The 16646-nt window shown below is 38.1% G+C and overlaps 2 protein-coding genes across 2 annotated transcripts; both read right to left on the minus strand.

Annotated features, from left to right (window-relative positions):
* Window positions 1-520: 520 nt before the first annotated feature.
* Window positions 521-1868, minus strand: LOC121986787 (peroxidase 57-like). The gene is made up of 4 exons (XM_042540726.1): window positions 1644-1868; window positions 1352-1540; window positions 1088-1259; window positions 521-975 (listed from the first exon to the last, which is right to left on the minus strand). Exons 1-4 carry the CDS (start codon window positions 1866-1868, stop codon window positions 566-568), a joined length of 996 nt encoding a protein of 331 aa, XP_042396660.1. The 3' UTR covers window positions 521-565.
* Window positions 1869-2493: 625 nt separating this feature from the next.
* LOC121984700 (protein TRIGALACTOSYLDIACYLGLYCEROL 4, chloroplastic-like) lies at window positions 2494-8255 on the minus strand. Its single transcript, XM_042537785.1, has 5 exons — window positions 7907-8255; window positions 6768-7038; window positions 3880-4255; window positions 3346-3689; window positions 2494-2967 (listed from the first exon to the last, which is right to left on the minus strand). Exons 1-5 carry the CDS (start codon window positions 8176-8178, stop codon window positions 2770-2772), a joined length of 1461 nt encoding a protein of 486 aa, XP_042393719.1. The 5' UTR covers window positions 8179-8255; the 3' UTR covers window positions 2494-2769.
* Window positions 8256-16646: the final 8391 nt, after the last annotated feature.

Genomic DNA, 16646 nt, shown 5'->3' on the forward strand with positions numbered 1-16646 from the left:
GGACAAGGAGTCTAGTTTGGCAATAGTTCTAAAGGGTCCTATCAGACCACGCGACTTGAGTTCTCATCAAACTAATTACGAGGACTTGGGATTCAATTAGACGAGGCATCCGATTGGATAAGATATTTGTCCACTCAGAGTCAGTCAGTTAGCCTTGTCCTATATTCATTGGAGGAACTCGAGTATCATGATCATCCCTGATTGTTGACCTCTCTTTAACTTTGACCGTCATCTCAGTTGATCTTTTTGATTTTGACTTCAACTTCTAGGACCCTATCTTATTCGCCGTATAATAGTGTTAGATTTGAACGTTTGGAAAAGTAACTTCAAAAGAAGCATATGCCAATTCCTCGTTGATATCACAAAGATGAAGAACCACATAAAATCACTTCGTTCGGTCTCGTAATTTCTGATATTTCACAAGGAAAACAAAATATCATCTCCTCAATTCCCATTATTATCAGATGGGCCAAATAAGCAACGTCATTACAAAATTAAAGATTGAAAAAGCAAATATATATGTAGCTAGAATATCAAACGCATGCAGATAATTTATAAGCTAGATTCATTTGTTGACGACTCTGCACGACTTGCGAATCTGTCCCTGTTTCCCGGTGAGCACCTGGATGGCGCCCATCCTCACCATGGCGCGGCCGAACAGAGTCGGGAAGCTGGAGCCGGTGGCCAGCGCCTTGACGGTGGCGTTGGTCAACTTATCGGTCGCAATGTTCTGGTCCACCTTGAGGATGCCTCTCCTCGCTAGGATCTGCTTGTAGTAGCTGTTGTCCACCGTCAACGGTGTTCTCTGATCGAGGACGATGAAGTTGTTGGCGGTAGGTCTCGATGAGGGGCACGTGGACTTGAGCCTGGAGACGAGGGCGGGGTCCATGGCGGGATCGGCCTTGCCGGAGTTGTTGTAGTTGTAGAGGCGTGGTCGGACGAAGGAGCACTGAGTGATCCCAACAGTGTGAGCCCCTGTATTAATTAAATTAAGAGACTATATAATTAACAATTTAAGAATTCTCATGACTAGCTACTTACTAGGGTTTAAAAAATGAAATGATCGGTAAGCATATATATAATGTACCAAGTAGTAGCACTGTGTCTGATGCATTGAGCCCTTTCGTTTTGAACTTGGCAATAGCCTGAGAAGCAGATAATGTATGTCCAGGGAGATTACTGTCGGCTTCCGATGCGACTGAGACGTTGCCATCCCTCCTCCCCGTTTGAACTGAATAAGTATACTGTTTCCCACCGCCCTGTATGAATGCAAAACGTACGAAATGTTTTATCAAGAAACCCAAATTAACAAATTGAATTATGAATGATCGAAGAATTTAATATATTTTACCAGGACGACAGCATCTCTGGTGGCAATGGCGATGATATCGGCGCAGGAGACGACGCCGGGGCACTTGCTCTCCAGAGCAGACTTCACCTGGTCGATTACGTCGTAGCCATTGACGCTTTTGTTTGGGTCTGCATCCTTCTCGGCTTTCTTCCCACCTTTCCCATCCAAAAGTATGGAAGCGTCGCATCCCTAGTTAATTCATTTAATTCGATCGTCAATTACATTCTAATTCTAATTCTAATTCTAATTATTGAAATATATAATTATATAATTATAGTAATTATATTAGTACCCTGACGAAGCAGTCGTGGAAGTGGAGGCGGAGGAGGATGGGAACGATGGTTCTATCACGAGAAAAGCGGGAGGCGATGATCCTTTTGACGGTCGCTTCCACGTCGGTGCCGTTGCATTTCCCTTTATAGAATCCCACCTGCAGAGCACCGTGGCCGGTGGGGACGACGGCCAAGAGGCAAAGCAGAGCAAGGGCGGCGGCGGCGGCGGCGGTGGCTATGGCCATTTTGCTTTCTGGATATATATATATTAATTGCTGGCGATTGATCAAGCAGGTTGTTGAAGAGAGGAGGCAGAGGATACCGGTGTTTATATAACATGATCTGGCCTTGCAATGTGCTTGGATTGAGATAGTCGACGTGCAGTGCTTGTTTCCACGACGTGTTGGCCGAGAACAAGAATCTAGATTTAGATTATATATATAAATATCCCGTCGCCGCCGATTTTAATACTCCAATTTCTTTGGCCAATTCCTTAATAATTTGTAATGCCATCATGCTTCGCCATCTTTACAGGATGACGCTGAACTTATTTCCAAAGCCATTAATTTGCCAGCAAATTTTTTTCCTTAAAAAGTAATGCTTATAGCGTTGACAACTCTTGCATCGTCAATGTCGGGGAGCAATAAATTCTATAATATTCAAGTCAACCATACGGAACGAGTGGAATTTCGGAATAAAACAAAATAGAGTAGAATGGCGTACTAAAAGAAGATAATGTGCGGCTGCACAAATTGGGCAGTTCTATTATTCCTCTGACCTCTTCCACAATATTAACTAAATGAAAAATCAATGATAGAAAAAGTTGACGATGAATTTTGCAATTAGACATATAGTTAAGCAATGAATCTATGCTTTTGAATATAGCTGTAAGCAATGAGATTAGCTAGAGAATTGAGTTGAATTCATCATATTACATTGAGCTCCCTGCAATTAACAATACCTTGATAATTTGCTAGAAGTATCGACCTGCTGTGACATAGTAGAGTTGCAGATGATGACTGCAACCTGCTTGTAACAAATTTCTAAACAAATAGCCAGGGAAGTCAGGCAACTGTTACCTTGTACATAAGTTATTGTTATAGAGTGAAACAGACTCATAATCACCGAAACAACATAATCGAGAGTCTAAAACTCAAATAGTCGCAGCTCAATCATTGTTTCTTTCCTCGTAGGAGAAAACCAAGCCAATATTTTTCCAGACTGTAAGAGTCTGAAAGAGTAGCTCAAGCCGAACATGACATCCTCTACACGAGACAACTGCTTCTGCGATGGGCAACCAAGAGAAATCCGGGAATCCATGCGAAATACTATAGGCCCTGCTACCTGTGAAAGGATATTTAATGAATGAGAAAAAAAAAAAGATAGGGTAAAATTGTGTAAAGGTTAGCATGCTAAATTTCTATGACTAAGATGTTCAATCACATGCTAAAATAAAAAATCATCGTAACAGAGTTCCTGGGCTGGTATTATTACAGAAAGTATGTACAATCTTTTAATTGATGTTGCTTCAATTGCTTGCAGCATGCACAAAGTTACTTTAGTTATGTAATTACTCAAACCATAGAGGTATACAAGGTTTTAAGTCGAGCAAGCCATGCTATGTTTTGCAGTTATATGCTAACTATGCCCAAAAAATTGCCTTTGAAAATATTACCAAAGTATAATTATAAGAGAAAGTGGACGAACTGTGTCAAGATATACCTGTTGTTGAAGGATTAGATTAAACTTTGGGGAAGCAAGAGGATTCATTTCTCTGTCAACTCGGCCTTTGACAATGTCAGAGATAAGATAAGCAGCATCTTTGACAAATGATGAAGCTGAATGAATGTCAAAGCGAGCATCTATTCTAGTAAGATCAATAAAATCCTTCTTGAACTCCCCTAGCTGAAGTGTGTACAATAATGAACCAAACATGTCAGCACTAAACCTATTTCTTCTTTTGCTGTTTAAAATGACAGACTGACCAGCTTCACTAACATCCTGTTGATACCCAACAGTGGCATTTGTACTTTTATCTCCACCAAACCATGCCGCACAAGTACCACCTAGGTGGAGAGGAAAATGTCTGTTAGATTTTACCACAAGTAACTTATTTGTTTGTTTGTTTATCAATCAAGAGCATACACGCCATCAATCAACAAGTCAAAATTTTTTATGAATTCATAATTGCACAACAAGATGTCAAAGACTGTAAGAAAGAAAATCATTCTTGATAGAGAATAGATAGTATCTAACCAACAATTCCTGATATTGCTGCATGGGGTTCTCCAAGGCGTACATCATAGGAGTATTCATCAAGTTCTTCAACTGATTTTCTTGCTTTGCTATCCTTTTCAGGTTTCCTCCAAAGGTCGATGCTCTTCTCATAAGAAAAAGCAGCTTTAGCACATAGTCCAGGAAGAAGCGTCAGGGGAATGCCACTAGAAGGAGAATTGAGGGCCTGAGGTTGTCCATCATTCTTGTGTAAACCAAAACGATATCCCAACCCAGAATCAGGTATTAGAGAAGAGACATCGAGAGAAATTGAAGTTGGAACATTCCAATAACTCCCCTTACTGTCCACAAACAACTCAGGCCATGCAGCTTCTAGTGTGACATCATGATTTTCGAGCTGCAAAGTCATAGCAAACATGTTGGTAGGAAAAATGTATAATTAAACAATCAATTATAAGTTTACTCAGAGTACCTAAAGCAAAGAAACTTCAGAAAACTGTGATAGGATTCATTTAAACAAACAAGAGAAGATCAGAAGTTATAAGCACATTGAAATGACTATAAACCATTTAAACTTCAGAGTACCTCAAGAAAAAACAATTCATAAATCATTTTGACAATATTGATTTAGCCATACCAGAAAAGATTCATAAGTATAACCATATCGAACCAACAACTAACCATTCGGAGTGCCTCAAGCAAGAACATATACTTGACCAGATTCATTTTGCAATCTAGACAAAATTTAAAACAATTTAGAAGGCAAGTAATAATTTTGAAGGGCAAAAAGCTAGCTTCACAAGATCTAGGTGCCAACAATTTTACTAGATGTCATTGTTGGTGCAATTTGCATTAACGGTCTAACTCGGATTTTGATAAATGACAAGTGAGTTAAGTTAGGTGTTATCGTAATCTAACTTTGTTACCGAGTGTGCAGGGTTGACTAACTTGACACCAGGCGGGAAGTCTAGCCAGGATATTCGATTCCCGAGTGGTGAAGTTCGGATGTGCGATTCCGACAGGAGATCAGGCTATGCGATTCCCGAGTGGCGAAGTCCGAATGTGTGATTTCGGCAAGAAAACCTGGTGGGTCAGATTGACGTCAAGAAGGTAACTTGACATATGGTAAGTAAAGATAAGTCACTGGAGGAGAGTGACTAAGTGAGGACGCGTCCCGGTTGAGGAACAGTAGGCGTCAGTCCAATTTAGGTCCATTTCGGAAACCTAAATTGAGACTCTGACTAGATCCTAGTCTGGAAGACAAGGTCAAAGTCATAAATTAATTTTATTATTAATGTGCTAATGTCGTTTTGCAGGTTAGATGTTGTCGTGTTGGACTAACCTAACTTGCAGGGCAAAAGGAGCAAAAAGGCGTCGGGTGAACAATACCCGAAGCGCCTTCAAGCATTGGAAGGCGCCTTCGTACTGTTCATAGAAGGAGTCTTCCAAGGGATAAAATGCAGACTTTGTCGCAGATAAGGAGCAACGAGTTCAGGATCAAATTTGACACATTGGAGGTGCCTTCAAGGCTATGGAAGGCGCCTTCCACACTTTTTATAAGGATGTCTCGAGGAGCCTTCAAGATACAACTTCTATACGAGCTTCTACGCGTCTGATCGACTTTTCGACTGCTCCAGCTTCCTACTGTTGCCTTGCTACAACTCTACTACGCCCAACTGCTACCAAGAAGCCGTCCAAACACCAAACTCGAGCCGACCATCTACAAAAGTGTTTGGTAACACGATTTAATTCCTGTACTTAATTTCTATAAACGGAAAGTGTAACTTGTTACACTCTTCCGTTTCTTGTGTATTCGATCCCTTCTTCCGACAGTTCCGGAAGAAGTTATTAGTAGATTACCCGTCGATAGATCCGCGGGACCTAGATCTTGGGTAAAAACCAATTGCGTACTTGTGTTTTCTACTTGCTTTCCTGTTTCTTTCTTTTCCACTTCGCATACTTTGTTTTTTTAAACAAAAAAGAATAAAAGAAGAATTTTTAAAAACACGTGATTCACCCCTCCCCCCTGCTCACGTGTGTCTCGATCCAACAGACATTAGATAGACATGATAAATATGTTCAGAAAAGATAGTTAAGGAATTCAGAAGAGCATAATCTACTTCCTGGCCATGTTTCCATGTTTTATGCTACAACACATACAATAAACGCAAACTAGTCATCAGATGATTGGTTAATGGATAGGCTTTCGCACAAGCGCAACAAGACCATGCGCTAAGCCAAATTTGACTTAAATTCAAATAGAGCCAAGCCAACATGCTTGTTTCAATGTCAGAACAACCCAAGTAAACAAGTACATCTCAAAATGGAACTAGGTCCTTAGAGTTTGTGCTTAAAAAATGACATAAACACAAACAAGATTCAATCAAGAATATAAGTGAACTTAAGATTAAGTTCCTTAACTAAACAGTATTATAATGATACTATCATACTACAAGATTATGATTATAATGTATGAAGAACTCAGTGAACTTGTTGATGAGTGCCAGATTGAGCCTGTTGTCCAGTTTATAAACTAGATTTATTTACAAAAATTTTCAAGCATGCTTGTTGAAGAGCTTACAGATAAATCTATTTATAACTTAAAATGAATTTGTTTGTGGTCCTATTCATGAGATAACAAACAAGCTTGTTCATGTACACAGGAACAAAAACTACGTAACCCACAAGCTCAAAAGAACTGTAATTTGTATCATTGAGCACAACTCAATTAAGCATGTGTTTATTGAAAAATTAAAAGCATAAAAGGTTAGAAGACGCTCATTTTGTTGAAAAAAAAAAAGTAGGAGAGGGAATCAAAGTAACTCTCTACCCCTAAACTAGTCCACTCAAAAGTTTTTGGAAAACTAGAAGGAAAGACAATCAAATTGTTTTAAAGAATTTTTCTTTACCTTGTGCAAGAGCATTGCTTTTGTGCGCCGTCCTACCTTATCTCCATGGTTTTCCACATTGAAAAGTAATGATGTGTCTGTTGTCAAAGAAAGTTGCGAGAAGAAACCGACTGCATAGAGTGACTTGTCCACAAAATGTTTTGCAAATCTCTTCAACTGAGACCACTCTAGCTCATCTCCATGTCTAAAAGTTTCAAGTCCAAGTTCCACTTCTTTCTTAATATTTGTGATTAATTTTTTTGGACGAAATTGGCCAACTAATGCCATCCACCTAACATAATTTCAAGAGAACCATAAAACTGCTATGAACTTCTTTTGTAGTAGCATAAGAACAGGCATTATGTCTAGACAGCTCAGCAAAGCCATGTAAAGATCATCATGCAAAACCAAAATACCGACAAACCATATCAATATCAATTCCTCCATCTAATAATCACTTTTCATGAAACATCAACATAAAAGAATACAATAGTTACCCTTCAAAAGATGTAAAATAGGGAAAAGGACCTCTTGCAAGGATCTAGTAGTAGTATCATGAGGGGCAGCAGAATGATTTAAGGTGGTAATGTTATATTCAGTGGTAGGGTTAAAATAATGCAATCCATTTCTTATGTTGATCTTTAAACTGATAGAAGAAATTCTTTCACTGTATATCTTACTTGTGCAACGAATATTCAATTTTAATTTAATAATCTAGTTGTTTTATAGGTTTCAAAGAAGTGGTGCAGTTTTGAAGATAGTGAACCTAGATATGAGTCACCATGAAGAACCTATGAGAGTTCATATATCTCAGAGTTGCAAAAATCCTGATACATACTAATTCTCTAGCAGGTACGGTCACTATCAATCAAAATAGAGTAAGAATGCACTGGAATATGGAACAGGTGCAATAAACTCTCGTACAAAGATGGAAATCAGGGAGGACTAATTTTGATGAATGTCTTGCAAATTGAAGCTTACTCGCGCATGTAGTAGCTCTTCACAAGAAGCAACATTTCAGTGCAAGCGCACAACATAGAAATTACACTCGGGACATCAAGAAATATTAAACAAACAAAAATATGTCACTTGATATAGATGTTAGCTCAAAGATAGAAATTTCACGAAAGAAGAAGAATGCGAAACGAATGGGACCTCACCAGTTGTCAGCTGAGGGGGTGAATAAGAATGACTGAATAGCGAAGGAGCCGACGTCCTTGCTAGTAGATGGAGCGAGTGATGGGATCAGGCCGAGGGGCAAGGCGTTAGCGAGGAAGGACAGCTGCAGCGGGCGGATAGTACGGGCCGTCGTCGCCAGAGCAAGCGGAGAAGGCTCTCCGGGGACGGCCTTGGCGGTGCCTTCTATGAGCTGCGGAGACGACACGTTCAAGTCCCAAAACGCCGAGTCTATCGCCAAACGAAGGTTCGCCATCGGTCTCCGGCACCGCTCTCGAGCTTTCTCTGCAATCTGCCCCTGCTGTTCTATCTTTCCGCCTCTTATCTCTTGCACACTCCGCATTTGAAGCAAGATCAGGGTTTAGGAAGTTAGATGGGCCTAGATGGTCGTCGGGCTTCGGCCTAGATGGGCCTAGATGGTCTTTGGGCTTGGGCCTTAACTGGATACTTTAGGCTATGGGATTTTATTGTAAAAATAACATAATTTACTTTCATCTATAGAGATTGAAATACCGTTTCCTGTCGTATGAAACGGATGGATTTTACCATTCTAATATGGGAGCAGCACTAGGACAACAAGTGAGATAATTTTGCATGCGCCATCACGTGTGCAACAAAAGGAATCAAGCACGTGATGCGCGCGACAGAAGGAATCGTCATATATAAACACGTGACAAAAGGAATCGTGACAGATGCGCGACAGAAAGAATTACGATAGAAGAAATCGAATCAATTCTTTCTGTCGATCAATTAATAAAAGAACGATATATAAAGTAGAGTAGAGGAGCCAACGGCAAAAGCAATCGGTGAGAGATCAATAGCAAGGAGACAGCGATGAGGCGACAGCAAAGGCGACGACCACTTTTCAGACCAATATGATTTCAATTTGAGCATAGTTATTAAAGGCAAGTGGAGACGTCACAAGGTCATCGCGAGATACCTCCGGTGCCGCCGAAAGCATCGTGGGGCCAAGACATCCCAAAGGAGCCTTTAACCACTCTTCGCAAAAGCACAAGTGTCTTCGATGCATCAAACGCCTTCAACCACTCTTCGCAAAGTATAGTGTTCGGAGGCATCATGGAACACTTCCGGTGTCGTCGAACGCGCGTGATGCTCGCAATTCCTAATTTAACGGGAACGATTTAAAATTAGGCTGCAGATTCAATTAATTGAATCAATTTTCAATTTAAATGTCATATTTCTAATAATTTTTATAAATCATAATTAAATTATTTTAATAAAATATATAAAATTATATTTAAAATTAAAAATAATAATAATAGATATTATTAATTGATATTCTAAAATTCTTTTTTCACTATTTTAAATTTTATTTAATTTTTTTTTAAAAGATTAATAAATCAAATTTATATTCTAATAATTTTTTTTTATATTATTTTTTACTGTTTAATTGATATTTGATTTTTTACTATTTTAAATATATATTATTTAAATTAATAATTTATTTATGTATTTATATAATTATTATATATAAAGTTGGGTTAATTTATATATTGATTATAAATACTATTTTTTTAATCTTAAGATTTAGATTTATGAATATTAATATATTTAACTTTTTTACTTTTATGATTCTTAAGTAAAGTATATAAAATATAAATTTTTATCTTAAAATATCATTACCTGATTTGTCTAGAAAATATTAAAATTTGATAAAGTATACTATGAAGTTTATGAATCATAATTAAACATTTATAATTTTGTATACTTCTAATCATTCTAAATTGAGAAGTTGAATTTATATTCTTAGTAGATTATTTAAATTTATTTTATAAAAATGAGTTATAAAAAAATACTTTTGGGAAGTTGCTTTTTATATAATTAATTTGTAAGTTGGGAAAATTTGCATGCAATCCTCATTGGTAAACATAACTTTGCATGCACTCCCCATTGGAAAAAATCTTTCTTTTCATTCCCTAATCTAATATACTTACATAATTGCCCCTGATATTTTAAGTATAAAAAATCTAAAAATGAGTATAAATCCTGTTAAATTCAGTATATTAAACTAGAATCTAGTATATTTTCTATCAAATTGAGTACGATTCTTTTTCCACCTCAGTTGGATGGAAAATATACTAGATTTTCTTTAAATGGTACTCAATTAGATATAAAATATACTAGATTTTCTTTAAATGATACTCAATTGGATAAAAAATATACTAGATTTTTTTCAAATGGTACTGAATTTAGGAGGAATTATATTAAATAGGAAAAAAGTCGTACTCAATTTAATAGAAAATATACTCGATTCTAGTTTAAAATGTTGAATTTAATAGGAATTATACTCATTTTTAGACTATTTATACCTAAAATATATTAAGGACAATTTTAATTAAAAATATACTCGAATATACTAGATTTTCTTTAAATTATACTCATTTTTGGACCTTTTGTACCTAAAAAAATCTGAGGGGCAATTAGGTCACAATATTTGCATGAGGGAGTTGAAGCAAATAAAACTTTACATGCAGGGAGTGGAAACAAAGTTTTTTATGAGTGGGGATTGCATGTAAAATTTAAGTTTTGATTGGAGATTTTTCTCTAGTTTACTCTTGTAAGTTTACAATTATAAAGATATTCTTGACGTTATATTTATAATGACCATTACTTGAAAATGTGCATTATTTTTAATTTTTTATAATGTGTAGGTAATGACATCAAAATAACAACCTTATAATCCATATTAGATTAGAGACATGCACGTCGATTAAAGAATTGATTTCATTGGCAATATTCATATTGTTCTATGATTAAACATGGCGGTGGAGTTATATGCCTAAAAAAATATCTTACTAGTGGATGTCCAGATGTTTCTAATTGTCCAAAAGTTTATCAAGAAGATAATCGTGCAATGAAAGAGGAACTTGATAGCAAAATAACATTAAAGTATAAACAACAATTACAACATGAACTTGTTGATAATCGAAACTCTTAAGAACCAATCTATGATGGATTTGAAGGTCATGGTGAAGTTTGAAATGACAAAGATTTATTAGCAGCTCGTAGTGCCTCTTGAACTCAATATTAATATGAGCAGAATATATGATATAGAGTGGCTCTGGTGCTAGTGGAAGTAGCTCAACTACTATAGTAAAATTAGGAATGAGTGCAATTGTTCGTATGACTTCATCATAAAGTGAAATTGGTTATTTTTTCCTTATATGGGATGAAGACGTGCAGTTGATATTGTTGGATCGAGTCGTACGTGAGAGGGGGGTGAATCACGTAGTTTTGAAAACTCGTTCTTTTCGGATTTTAAAAGATAAGCACGCTGCGAAAATTAACTAAAAAACACCAGAAAACATGATCGATTTTATTTGGTTCGAAGTCTTCGGCGACTCCTACTCCAAGACTCAGGTCTCATAAACCTATCGATGGATAATCCACTAAAATACTTCTTCTGTTACCTCCGGAAGAGGGAATCGAGTATAAAGAATCTAGGTGAAGTGTAACACACTACACTTCCCTTTTTCAGTAATTAAGTACAAAAAAAATTTATTACCAACACGTAGGGATCGATGCGAGAGTACTCTTAGCCACGATCAGAAGTCCTCGAAGCAATTGTCGGGCGCAGCAGCTTTGCAGCAAAGTCATAGCAGGAAGTCAGAGTAGTCAGAACGTCGATCGAATTGATGCGTAGTAGCTCGTATAGTAATTGTTGTGAGAAGCTTAGTCAAGATTGGCTTATAAAGACCATGGAAGGTGCCTTCTATAAGCGTTGAAAGTGCCTCCAATGGATCAAATCTGATCCCCAAGTCTGCTGAAAGTTATCATTGAATATATCAACTTTTATCCTCTAGAAGGTGTTGGATCGTGACGCACGTGAGAGGGGGGGGTGAATCATGTGGTTTTTAAAACTTGTTTACTTTTAAAAATTAAAAGCAGAGTACGTAGCGGAAAATAAAAATGAAAAAGTAAAAAACCAAGACACAAGAAACACAGGCGATTTTTACTTGGTTCGGAGCCTTCGGCGACTTCTACTCCAAGGCCTAGGTCCCGCGGACCTATCGATAGGCAATTCACTAAAAAAACCTCTTTCGGTACCCCCGGAAGAGAGAATCAAGTATAAAAAGATTAGGTCAAGTGCAACACACTGCACTTTCTCTTTTATAGTAATTAAGTACAAAGACAAAGTTACCAACACTCTTATGGATCGAAATGAGAGCTCTTCTTGTGTTGATGTATGTCTGCCGAGCACGACTGAAACTCCTCGGATCAGTCGTCGGGCTCAGCAGCTTCGTAGTAGAGTCGTAGCAGTAATCGTGAGCAGTCGCCAGTCGAAAGCTTGAATGAACACGCAGTAGCTCATATGTAGTTATTGTTTTAGTGTCTACTTGAGATTGCCTTATAAAGGGCTTGGAGGGTGCCTCCCATAGTCATGAAAGGCGCCTCTAATGAGGCAAAAGCTATCCCAATTTCCTTGGCACTTATCCACAGCGAAGTTAAATTTTATCCATCGAGAGCGCCTTCCATAAACAGTACCGAGACGCCTTCCATAACCATAAAGGGTGCCCTTGTGAATTGTTCACCTGAAGGTAGCTTGCTTATTTGCTTGCTTTCTTGCCCTGCAACAAATGTGTTAGTCCAAATACCTTGCAAGACAAGTGTTAGCACAAATATAATAAATAGAGTAATTAGTTACTGTCCTCCTAGGACCAGGAACTAGTCAAGATCTCAGTTTAGGGATCCCAAATGGACTTAAACTGGACCGACATCTACTGTCCCTCAACTGGGATACGTCCTCATAGTCACTCTCCTCTAGTGACTTACCTTCACTTACCGTTTGCCAGACATCAGTCAGCCCGTCGATCTGTCTAGACTTCCTGCCAGCTATCTGGTCAGCCCGTCGACCTAGCTGAACTTCCCTGCAATACTGAATTAGTACAATAGATAAAATGGTAAGGTAAAATAGTGTTAACAAAATTCAAGTGTAACCTAGGGTTATCTCCCCTTAGGGTTGCCTAGCTTCACTCACTAGGACTTTCATTGTCTAGCTTCACTCACCAAGACTTCCTCCACCTAGCTTCACTCACTAGGGTCCGACTTCACTCAAGGACTTCCACTACCTAGCTTCACTCACTAGGGCCTGGCTTCACTCACCAAGACTTCTACTACCTAGCTTCACTAATTATGGTCCAGCTTCACTCATCAGGACTTCCACCATCTAGCTTCACTCACTAGGGTCTGGCTTCACTCACCAGGACTTCCACTACCTAACTTCATTCACTAGGGCTCAACATCACTCACCAGGACTTCCACCACCTAGATTCACTTACTAGGTTCTAGTTGTACTCACTAGAACTTCCACCTCCTAGCTTCACTCACTAGGGTCTGGCTTCACTCACCAGCACTTCTACTTTACCTAACCTTTGGTTAGGACTTACCTTCGCTAGTCATCTAGTCCTGACTAGACTTCTTTCTCCCAAACATCAAGTCCTATTTGGATCAACCTTTGGTCAAATTGATCAAACATAGGTTATATAGTCAAACATCGAAACCCTAGAGGTCGATTGCACCAACAGAAGGTGCCTTCAAGTCATTGAAGGCACCTTCCATGAACAGTGCAAAGGCACCTTCCAATGCTTAAAGGAACCTTCGGGTACTGTCCAAAACTAAAACATCTAACTTGTAAAACAAAGTTAGCATAGTGAAAATAAGTAGTAATTAGCTCTTGTCCTCTAAGGACCAGGAACCAGTCAAGGTCTCAGATTAGGAATCTAAAATGGACCTAACATGGACTGACGCCTACTGTCCCTCAACCGGGACGCATCCTCACAAAGTCACTCTTCTTCAATGACTTACCTTTACTTATCATCTTGTTGTCAGTTGACTAGCCTTTTGACCCACCAAGTCTTCATGCCAGTTATCCGGTCGCAAGACCCAACTGAACTTTTGTCGGTTGTCCAGTCCTGCAGACTCAGTCGGACTTCCTACCAGATATTTGATCGGCTCGTTGACCTATATGGACTTCGCACCAACTATTCGATCCCACAGACCTAGCTAGATTTTAGCCTGGTCCTTCGAACTCGTCGATTCCTACACACTTGGTAACACAATTACATCACAAAACACCCAACTTAACTCACTTATCATTCATCAAAATCTGAGTTAAACCGTTAGTGCAAACTGCACCAACAGATATTACTAATATTGATCCACTGACATTCCCAGACCAAGCTAGCAAACAGAGTAGAATTGATTATGCATATTCAAAAGAGAAGAAGAAATCAATCAGTTAAAGTATTGCTAAATTTTTTTCATTTTAATCATGTCCCCTCTGATGCAGCAAACAACACATATTATCGTAACATGATGTCCAACATTTAAATCTAGTCCTGGTATTCAACCTCTGACTGTATATGAAATTATGTGTTCATATTTAGATGAACAAGTAAAGTATTGCTATTTTTTTTTCATTTTAATCATATCCCCTCTAATGTAGCAAACAACACATATTACCGTAGCATGATGTCCAACATCCAGGTCCTAGTATTCAACCTCCGGCTGTATATGAAATTATCAGTCCATATGTAGATGAACAAGATCCTATCATGTAAGAAGCAATATAACTTATATGGGGTTACGTTGATGTGTGATGGCTGGACAGAACCTACACGGATGAGCATTATCAACTTTTTAATATACTATAATAAAAAAGTAATATTTCATAAATTTATTGATGCAACTATAGATTATCATGATGCACCCTACATATATTGTCTGATGGATAGAATAGTTCAAAAGATAGGTGCAGAATATATAGTGTAAGTGATTATAGATAATGATGCCAATTTTAAGAGGACTGGAGAATTATTGGAGCAAAAGTATCAAACATTATTTTGGATACAATGCGCAACATACTGTATCGATTTAATGATGATAAATATCAATAAACTTGATATATTAAAGAAGGTAGTGAAAAAAAATCAATCTTTAACAAAATTCTTTTATAATCATCATTGGATTCATAGATTAATGGAAATTTATTGATGGGGAGATTCTACGACTAGGAATGACTTGGTTTGTCGCTCACTTTCTCCTGTTAAAATCGTTGAATTAGAAAAAGGTGGATTGAAGGTCATATTCTCTTCTAAGGATTGGGAAGCCTCTCGATATTCTAACATGACTGAATGTAAGGAGGTGCAAAAAGTAATTATAACTATTAGATTTTGAGACTATATCGAATATATTATTATAGAAGTAGAACTCTTGTATGTTGTTCTACGTAAAGTCGATATGGACAAGAAGTCATAAATAGGCAATGTTTACCGCCTAATTTATGAAGCAAAAAAGAAAATTAAGAGACGTTTACAATCACCAACCAATTATCATCATTACATTGATATGATCATTACAAAATAGGACAAGTTGGACAACCCCGTGGAAAAATATATTCATTTGACAAATATATTTTTTTAATAATAAAGAATTTTTAATATTATTATTAATAATTATATATGTTTCATTATTTTATGTTATTATCTCAATCTGACATATTAATACCATAATAATTTAGGCAAAAATGATGATTTATTAGTGGCCTTAAAAATATAATATCAACACTACAAAAAAATAGTTGCTAAAACTATTAATGAAAGTCGATTATTTCAAGAAGCATATAATTCTTTTAATGATCTTATTATAATGTCATGCAAATATAAAATGGAAGTTTGAAAATATAGTAAAAACTATTACTAATTATTGCCAACAAATATAAATACTATTTTTAATTTTATTCTGATTTTATCTTACAGTTGTGTTGTGATTACAATATAGAGGATCAACTCTAAATTTGAAATAGACTGCAATACAAATTCTCTCACAAATAATGTCTTCAAGTGACTGTGAAAGAAATTGATCAATGATCCTGTCCGAAAGCTGAATCAACGGACGCTGGGCACGTGGCGCTCTCCGGTTGCTGACGTAGGTCTTCGACTGATCGTGTGGAGCTCCGGCGAACCTGCAAAGAAGTCGGGCCGGGAAAGGGTTCCCGGCGACGACCCTCCGACGCTCAAGTCAGAAAGATGAATAGTAAGAAAGTGGCTCCAGGGATCCTTGATTGCATACCTTCGGTGAAGTCTAATGGCCTTTATATAGAGCCACGGGAACTCGGTGCACACAAACCAAGATGTACACGTGTCCTACACCATACCGTAGCATGGGATTGTCAGAAGAGCATGTCTACCGCCATACTGCTACAGTCTGAGCGTCTCCTTGATAGGACAGCATAACCTTTTGTCGTACGATACTGAGTGTGGTCCGATTCTCGAACATGCCAGTTGTCAGCAACAGGGTTTACTGAGATGACGTACCCGCTGTCCCATACTTTTTGACTTCCTCTTCCCTGATCGGACATCAAGCCGCTCGGCTAGAATATTCGCCTTTAGTCTGGCGTAGGTGGTTGTCCGTCCGGGAAGGTTCAGAGTCGTCGCCTGCTCGGCTCTCATAGCCCGACGTCCTGGCCGAGCGGACCACCGCTCGACCTTCACTCTTGATTTGCAACGCGGCCGAGTGGACTATCCGCTCAGCCGTATGATCTGAGCGGACTATCCGTTCAGCCATATGATCCGAGCAGACTATCCGCTCGGCCATATAATCTTTTTCCCTTGGAAATTTGAGCTCACAGCCAGATGGTTGTTCTCTCGGGTGAAAATCATTGCCTAGTGATCGGCCTGTCCCGCTCGCTCGTCGAGCCCATGG

The sequence above is a fragment of the Zingiber officinale genome, chromosome 5B (assembly GCF_018446385.1).
Source record: "Zingiber officinale cultivar Zhangliang chromosome 5B, Zo_v1.1, whole genome shotgun sequence".
NCBI lineage: Eukaryota > Viridiplantae > Streptophyta > Magnoliopsida > Zingiberales > Zingiberaceae > Zingiber > Zingiber officinale.